General features: G+C 53.7%; 2 protein-coding genes across 3 annotated transcripts; both read left to right on the plus strand.

The window, feature by feature from the left end:
• The first annotated feature begins 46 nt into the window (after positions 1-46).
• Positions 47-6859, plus strand: PEX16 (peroxisomal biogenesis factor 16). 2 transcript variants are annotated; one of them, XR_007777809.1, is made up of 11 exons: positions 47-221; positions 363-398; positions 617-693; positions 1958-2091; positions 2399-2505; positions 2974-3054; positions 3972-4124; positions 4471-4543; positions 4827-5013; positions 5128-5192; positions 6331-6396. XR_007777809.1 is itself a non-coding variant. In XM_050975715.1 (11 exons), the coding sequence occupies exons 1-11, from the start codon at positions 62-64 to the stop codon at positions 6387-6389; spliced, it is 1065 nt and encodes a 354-aa protein (XP_050831672.1). In that variant the 5' UTR covers positions 47-61; the 3' UTR covers positions 6390-6859. The 2 variants fall into 2 exon arrangements, 1 of the variants encoding a protein (XP_050831672.1); XM_050975715.1 differs by having other exon boundaries at positions 4827-4946; positions 6331-6859.
• Positions 6860-6987: 128 nt separating this feature from the next.
• FREY1 (Frey regulator of sperm-oocyte fusion 1) lies at positions 6988-8696 on the plus strand. Its single transcript, XM_018907687.3, has 3 exons — positions 6988-8090; positions 8293-8366; positions 8465-8696. The coding sequence occupies exons 1-3, from the start codon at positions 7921-7923 to the stop codon at positions 8599-8601; spliced, it is 381 nt and encodes a 126-aa protein (XP_018763232.1). The 5' UTR covers positions 6988-7920; the 3' UTR covers positions 8602-8696.
• The last annotated feature ends 21 nt before the right edge of the window (positions 8697-8717 follow it).

The raw sequence follows: 8717 nt of genomic DNA on the forward strand, positions 1-8717 counted from the left end.
TGGTCGGGGCGGGGCGCGGCGGGGGCGGCCCCGGAAGCAGCGCGGCGGTGGCGGCTGCACCATGGCGGCGGCGGCGGCGGCCTCGGCCCGTGCCCGCGGAGCCGGCCCGGTGTGGCGGCTGCGCCTGCTGTGCCAGCGCTACCAGGAGTACGTGAGGCGGCACCCTGCCGCCACGGCCCAGCTGGAGGGCACCGTGCGGGGACTCTCCTACCTGTTGCCAGGTGCGGGAGTGGGGAGGCGGGCGAGCCTGCGTCCCTCCAGCCGGGGTCTGGGCCGGGGGCGCGCCGGCACCGGGACCCAGCGGGGAGTGGGGGCTCCCCCGGCTCCGGGCGCTCGCTGTAGCCGCTCTCTTCCCTTCGCAGGTCGCTTCTCGGACTCGCACGCGCTGTCGGAGCTGGGTAGGTGGGCAGCGGGCCGGGGCCGGTGCTGTGCCCTTGCCCGGGTGCATGCGGGTCTTGCTCACCGGGCTCTGCTTTTGTCCATGCATTCTCGGGCAACTCCTGGGAGGAGTCTGCACATCTTGCTGCCCTCCTTCCCCATCCCCTGTCGGAGACAGAGACAGCAGGGCCGGTTTGGCTTGCTTTCTGTGCATCCATTCTGGGTTGTTCTCTTCCAGTGTACTCTGCCTCCAACCTCCTAGTGCTGTTAAATGACTGGATTCTCCGAAAGGACCTGCAGGAAAGCCTGCCAGTGGTAAGGCTGGAGCGTGTGGGAGGAGGATTTGGGACACATGCTTTCTTCCTTGCAGGAGTTTTTAGGGAGTGTCTGTAGAAACTTAACAGGTCTTTGCTAAGGCCTCTCTTTGTGGTCAGGTATGGAGAAGCCAGAGGCAACCTCTGAATGCAAGTAAAATAGCAGCCCTGACCCTTAGCTCCTGGCTTGGAGGCGTGGCCGGAGCTCTCCCTGGACCACAGAAATCAGGCCCTGACTTGTACCAGAGGCCCCACAGGCTCTTTTGAGAAGCTTAGAACTTGAGCTCGGTAGAGGTGTTGATGAATAAACCATTGCTGTTTACACAGCAGTGGCTCTGGAGCACTGAAGCTTTTGATTCCATCTGTCAGACTCTTCCTTTGCATAGTGTATTGAGTAAAACAAATGTAAGTGGCTTGCAACTATGTCTGTCTTGCATGAGCCCCAGGCTGGCTCCCAGCATTGTTAAACCCTTTGGGGAATGGGGAAGAAGTTGTTTTTTTGCAGAAAAGGCTCTTCTGTTACAAACCTGCTCATTGTGTGGCTTGGGTGTTGGCAGCTCCCTGAATGGAGCATCAGGTGTGTAACAAACAGAAATGCACAAGACTTGCTTCCCTGGTTAAAATTGAATAGAATTTCAGCTGTATTGTCTTTATTGATGCTTTTTGGTGAATCAAACCTTGTGGTTGACAGCAGTAGTAAGTTCCCATGTGGATAGCAGAGACCTAGACTGGAAGAGGACCCACTGTCTTGGGGTTCATGCCTGAAATCTAGTCTGATGCTGTGTTCAGCCAGCATTCAGTCAAATGTGGCTGTGGACTCTGGGTTCCCTTCCCTCTACTTCAAGTACACTCCCTCATCAGCTCTGTCCAGAGAGGAGGTTGTCTTCTGTCTCAGCTCTGGGATGAGGAGGAGGGGAGTGTTTTGCTGTGGAGCTCAGGCACAGTGCCACAACCCAGGAGGCTATCCTGCTCTGTCAGTTGGGGTGGAGGCAATATAAAACACAGATGTGATGTTCTCCCTATTTTTGGAGTGGTAACTCCATGTGATGCCGTGATGTCTCAGTCTGCCCCTGCTTGGACAAGTGGGCTTGTGAGTAGGCTCCAGCCACAGTGAAGACATTGCTTTTTGTTTCTGGAGCTGTGACTTCCAAGGCCATCTGGTGCTTATTTCCAAGGGTCCCACCAGACTGGGCTGTGTTTCTGCCCTCTTTAACTCCCGAGCAGAACCTGCATCCTGTCCCCCTCCTCCCCTCTGTGTTTTGCAGTCGCTGCCCCAGCAGAAGCTGCTGACCTGGCTGAGTGTACTAGAATGCGTGGAGGTCTTTGCAGAGATGGGGACAGCCAGGGTGTGGGGGGAGATGGGCCGGTGGACCATCATTGTCCTCATCCAGCTGGCTAAGTAAGTGCTGCGGGCAGAGGGGAAGGGGCAGCGTGCGCTCGGAAAGGGGACCTGGAGGGCCCTCCATAGTACCCTGGAAAAAACCCCACACAGGACTGTGCTGCCAGTCCCTGAGGCTGGGGGAATTTGGAGCCCCACGGTGCACTGGACTCTGTGCCACAGAAGGGAGCACTTAAACACCTCTCACCTTGCCAGTTGCTCTGAGGAGACGCGAGTGTTTCCCTCTCCTGTGGAAGCCATCTCTCCAGTGTAACAGGAACCCAGTTCCGTGGTCTGGTATTGAAGACTTCCATGTGTCTGTTCACAGAGCCATCCTTCGTCTCCTGCTCCTGCTGTGGTACAAAGCTGGCATACAGATGTCTCCTCCCATTGTGCCACTGAACAGGGAGAAGCAACAGCCTCTCCACCCTCAAGGTGAGCCCATGGTGTTGTCATCATTGGCTTGGTGCCTTGCTGAGCCACATGTCTTGTCCTGCTAGAATTACTCATGAGAGCAGTGGCTTGTGCAGCACATGGAACCATAAGGTATCTGTACTCAAGGCTGACCTGTGTTCAACTTTCCCCTCTTTGCAGAGGATAAGTTAGCTTAGTGGCAGGATTGCTCTACTATCTGGAAGGAGGGAATGGAGAAGTCCAAGCTGTGAATTTCTGGCTGAACCGTGAGTCAGGCTGCACGTACCCTGGTCTAGTGATGAAGAAAGAGGCCTGAGACCTGGGCAATGTCAGGCAAATTTACCTTTTCACCCTATGCCTTCTATTAGCCCCTGCACAATGGTCCAGTTTGCACTAAATCAGCCTTCAATCTGCTCTTCTTGGTGGCAGCTCTGGGGTGTGAACTGTATTGCTTTGAAGCCTGACCCCTGTGGCTGTTTCCTTCTGCAGGCATGGAAGACAGCTCCTCAGGGAAGGATCAGACCTATGTTGGCAGGCGTTCCAGCCGTGTTGTGCGCTCTCTGCAGAGCAGTAAGTAACTGAGCCTGTTTTTCAGCCTGAGCTGTCCCTGCTCTGTGCCTTCATGGATGACATGGGTGTGAACAGGAAAGGGTAGAACCTTGTATTGGGACATATCTTGCCAGTCACTGGGCCCACTGTGGGTAGGTGGGGGTATCAAAGCAACCAGAGATGTGCTGGAAGGCTAGCACTAAATTGTGTTTCCCAAGGGAGCTGTGCAACAGAGACAGCTCTTCGTCATGGATATGTTTTGAGGAGCACGGATCTTACAAGTACCTCTTCAACCTTTCCCCTTTCACACCTTCACAGTGCAGAAAGCAGGGAAACATGATAGGAAGGTGTCCTAGTTTGGGCTGGGATAGAATTAGTTTTCTTCCTGGTAACTGGTATGGTGCTGAGTTTTGGGTTTAGTATGAGAATAATGTTGATAACATTATTATAACTGATATTGTAGGTTGTTGAGAAGCAGCTATTACTCCAAGTCAAGGACTTTACAGTTTCCTGGGTTCTGCTAGTGAGGAGATGAGCAAAAAACTGGGAGGGAGCTTGGCCAGGATGGGTGACCTGAACTGGCCCAAAGGATCTTCCATGCCATAGAACGTCATGCCCACTGTATAAACTGGGGGAGTTGGCTGGGAGGGGCCAATCTCTGTTTGGGAACGGGATGGACATCAATCTGGGGATGTGTTTCTTGGGTTTTGTTATCTTCCTTTTCATTACTGGTATTATTATTTTTATTTCAATTATTAAACTCTTCTATGTCAATCCAGGAGTTTTACCTTTTTCTGATTCTTCTCCCCATCCAACCGGCCGGGGGGGACGTGAAGGGATCCGGGGCCAGGTGGAGTGAGCTAGCAGTCACGTAATACATAGTTTCCAGCTGGGACAAAGCTTTTATTCGTGTTAGTAACTGGACCTGCTTGTTTCAGCTCCATCCCTGCAGTCCCGGCACTGGGGGTCCCCCCAGCAGAGGGAGGAATCGCAGAGCCGAAGAACGGAGGAGATCAACCAGCCTCCCACTCCTCTGGGTCTCCAAGAAACCATCGCAGAATCCATCTACATTACCCGCCCCCTGCTCCACCGTATCCTGCTCTTCTCCGTGCGGGCTCCCAGCACTCGCGGGTGCCAGCAGAGGGTGCTGCGGGCTCGGCCCGGGTGCCGGGCAGGCCTCGCCAGCTGCGCTCCCTGCGTGGCCCCCCTTGGGCACGGGACTCGCGTCTCTTCTCGTTCTTACGCTTTGATGGCTGGCCTCAGCCACTGGAGCTGTGGGTGCAAGTCCTCCAGCCTTTTCCCCGGCGCCCCCAGCCCTGCCTTAGCGGTTATTCACCTGCACTTGGCAGAACTTTGTGATTACGCAGGGGATCGCTTCTCTGCATGCCTCTTGTTAGGAATCTCTCATATTTTCATTCCTTGACTGTGTATTCCTAGTACTGAGTTTAGGAGTATGGGGCCAGAGATCTTGGAAGCCCTGGCTCCTCTCAGCAGTCCTGGACATCTCGAGGTCAGTCTGATGAAGAGTCTTTTAGGTGCTTGGTTTAGTGTTGACTGGGCATCACACTTCCCTGTTCCCCAGTCCTGGGCAGGCCCTACTGAGAGAAATATGCACTTGGGGTGGTCTTTAGCTTGGAGATTGACACATCTTTTACAGCACTTACAGTGCTCTCTGTTCTGAGCTGGTGCGGGCTGCTCTGCATGGAGCTCCGAGTGGAGGGCTTTAGAAGCCCCCTTTCTTTTCCCTGCTGGCTGTTTTTGCTGTGACTTAGCTCTCTGCCTCCTCCTTCCAGTCTGAGTTTGCTGAGTGATCTGAAAGACCTGAACAGGCGAGAGCGGGCAGAGCTGAGGCGACGCACCATCCTGCTGCTGTACTACCTGCTGAGATCTCCTTTCTATGACCGATACTCAGAGTAAGGGGCCCTTGCTGGGCTTTTGCTGAAAATTTCCCTTTCAACTGAAATAGCATCAGGGGACTGGGTGAGTAGGTCTGAAGATGTGTGGGTGCCTGTGACCAGGTTAATCAGAGCCCTTGTATAACAGCTGGGGCAGGAGATGTCCAGCTGGACTTGTTCATATTCTCTCCCTTTCTAGGGGCAGGATCCTCCTCCTTCTGCGCTTGTTGGCCGATTATGTGCCTGGAGTTGGCTTCATCACACGTAAGTGGGTCCCACTGTTATATCCCCGTTTATTTATTTATATCCCAATTTCTGCCTGGTGAAGAAAAATGAGGGCAATTGGGAACATTTGTCAGTTGGTTTCCAATTTGGGGAAGGAGTTGGGAAGTCCCTAGAGAGGTTAGCACTAGAGCACCCTCTGTTGATGCTTGAGTAATTTTTAAATGCTGAAGGAAAAGATTAATTGCTTCCTGGCTTGATGACAGTAGTGAGCCTCTGTGTGCCCTGAGGCTGCAGAGCTCGGTGTCTGCCACCTAGGCCTGTTCTCCTGGGCTTCCTTTCTGTACCTCAGCTGGTACACCAGGGCCCCAGCTTTGCAGCCCTGTACCGAACTCTCTTCCTTGATCCCTAGTCTGCAGTGTGGACATGAGGGGTAAATAGGTGCGTGGAAGTATTGAACCAGGCAGCAACTGACTGTAAATCAAAGGGCCAAAGCAGGTCTGTATTCTAGTTCTTCACCAGAGGATCCCTTTATTATAGGCCAGCATTTCATTTCCCTCCACTCTTCCCCTGATGATGTTAATCTTTTTGTGGAGTGATTCATGGCAGTGATATGACATTACATCAGCCTGGCATCATGGGATTGCCCTTTCTTTGGGGAGGTCACAAAGCTGGCTAGCTCAGGAACCACTTCCTCCAGTTAGTGATTTCAGAGAGCTTTGGAGCCTGCATTAAGCCCTGTGCAAAGTAAGCATTTTTACTCTACAGCAGATGCTTCTGTGTTTGCACCTGCTCACTATTGCTGCGTTATCTTCCTTTCCTGTCACAGCAGTGTTCTCCTGACTCTGCATGTAGGTTTTCCCCTTTCACACTGCAGACCCCCTTTCCCACTGCAGTTTGAACATGTCAGCTCTGAGGCAGTGGTTGGTGTCCCACACCACGGCTGTGCTGACCATGTTTCACACCCCTCTTGGTCCTGCTCTGATCTCTGGCACCACATTGCAGTGTTGCCTTACATCTTGGCAGAAGTAACTGTTATATTCTTGGGTTCATCTGAGTTGTGTAAGTGGAGATTTGAGGTTGTTTGGATCATAATGAGAATTGAGGGATATACCCCACAGACACAGTGCTTTAAACTTTGCCTTTCTACATGTGTGATCCCTCTGTTCTCTTGTTTCAGGGCCACTGATGGATTACTTGCCTGCTTGGCAGAAAATCTATTTCTATAACTGGGGCTGAAAAGAAAAGAAGATGATTACTCTCTGCTAAAATCATGGCTGGACATTCCTCAGGAGGGCAAGCAGGCTGGGGGAGGGATGTTGACAACATCTAATTTTCAGTTAACTCATAAATGAGAAGTTCCTGTTCTGCAGAGCGGGGAGGGGGTTGTATGTAATTTTTTAACAGATCTAGGCTTGAATGATGGACACTAAATGTGTGGGGAGACCCTGGCCACCTATTTCTCTGGACCATTCTGTGGCTGCAGTGATGGTGATGGGACAACTTCTATTTTGAAGTACTTAATTTTTCTTCTTTTGTACAGCTGTGCTATAATAAAGCCAGGCAGCATAGTGGATTTTGGGAGAGCACTGTCTCACATGTCATGGCGCTGAGGATGACCCACAACCTGCTTGTGTTGGCCGTGCCTGGCCCATCTGCTTGGAGCGGATTTGTCTGTCAAATAAACTGACTAAATGGAGAGAGCTGGACTGAAGAGCCTCTGCCTCTTTGCATGAGATCCCTTGTGTCTGGTTGTCAGCAGGTCTCTCTGTCAGAAACAGCGGCTTTTGCAGTTGCCTACCCTGGGATACCCTGTCCTTTAGAAGCTTTTTGGTCTGGCCTGTGTCAATCAGGGTCCCACATGTTGCTCAGCTGATGACTATAGACTCTGTAATTCCCAGTGCCTGCCTCAGTCTCCAGAATCCTGGGGTTCCCCTGGGGGTACACAGAGCTGCAGTGTACAGGCTGCTTTTCTAGCACCTAATGTGTGTTAAAAGGGTTTGCAGAATGGCTGCCAGCCAGTGATTGGGGGCTTGGCCAAGGGCAGAGGAGAAGTGATTAATTCAGCAAATCTGCTGTGTTGCATTTAATAAAGGACCTAGGACAGGCCCGTGTCTCTTCTAATGGGGGGACAGTTGAGGCACCAGTCTGCACACTGAACTTCTGTGGAGGCTCCCTTGGCCAGGACAAAGGGTTAGTCAGCTGGTGGCACTGGACTGCCTCACAGGCAGCTGTCAGGGTAGTAAGTGTGCCCCAAGTGGTATCAGGAACATTCCTACCTGAACCATCCCTGAGGGATTCTCAGGCTGCAGGGGTCACAGCTGCCTTGCCTCAGCACCCAGCACTGGAAATGTAGTCACACACACACACCCCTCATGGGCCACCACAGCTGGGGACAACAGGCCTTTGTCAGTGTGAGTGGTCTGTGTTGCCATCTCAGCTGGCAAGGCCCAGCAACATGGTAACAGCAGCACAGAAAAGCCATGACCAAGGAACTGTGCTCTCTTTGCTCAGTCTTACAGCAGAGGAAGATGCTGAAGTGTGTCTCCTGGGACAGCATGGTACTGAGATGAGATGCAAGGGTCTGCTTTTGGAGGGTTTGAGAGGAAGGTACAAGCAGGTGCTGAGGGACAGAGACAGCTCTGGAGCTCTGACTATATGGAGGGACACGCACCAGCACAAGGAAGGCTCAGCAGCTAACAGGGCCCAGGAAGAGGCAGCCCAGGACCTGAAGGGGACAAGGTAGGAAGGGACAGCAGCGGTACCTGGGATGTGCCAGGTCTGTGCCCCGCCCAGGGCATGTGTCCTGGGCAACCGGGGTGGCTCCTCTGTGACCTTGCTGTGGAACCCGTGGAACCGGTCAGTGTGCACCATGCTGTGCTGCCTGCTGCTCCTCGCCCTGCTGCTGGGAGCTGCCCTCCCACAGCCTGTGCGCCAGAGGTGATGGCACTTCCCTCCTTCTCCTCCCTGCCCCGGTACCTGCAGGTACCCCAGGGCCCCTGACATGGGCTGGGACTTGTGGCACCAGGCCTTGAGAGCTGGCCAGACTGGGTGGAAGATGCAGCACGTGGGAGCTCTTGTGCCAGCCTGGGTAAGTAGTGTAGGACCTTGGCTCACTCCTGGCCCTTGTTTTCCTCTGCAGGGACAGCTACTCAGTTCCTGAGGATTTCTCTGCTCCCCTGGAGCTTCCACAGAAGCACTTTGGCCTGGTGGATGGTACAGTGCTCTCCTTGCCTCTCTGAACCCCCTTTCCATGCCACCCTCCAGGTGGGTGGGTGTCCAGGAGCTGAGCCCAGCCTCTGCTGCACCCGCAGATTACGGCATCAAACCCAAGCAGCCTGGCTTCAGGGTGCGGCTGGCCCCGGCACGGCCGGCGGAGCTGCGCAGAGCTCACAAAAGCAAGCGCGACGGGCTGGACCTGCTGGAGTACTACGAGGATGGGCGTCTGTGAGCCAGCGTGCCCCCGTGCCCACCACAGCCCAGCAGGTGAGGGCTGGAGCAACAGCTGCCAGAAGGCCCTTTGGGCCATCATATGATCTCCGGCCTCCCAGGATTGCAGCCAGGGCT

The sequence above is a fragment of the Serinus canaria genome, chromosome 5, assembly GCF_022539315.1.
Source record: "Serinus canaria isolate serCan28SL12 chromosome 5, serCan2020, whole genome shotgun sequence".
Taxonomy (NCBI): domain Eukaryota; kingdom Metazoa; phylum Chordata; class Aves; order Passeriformes; family Fringillidae; genus Serinus; species Serinus canaria.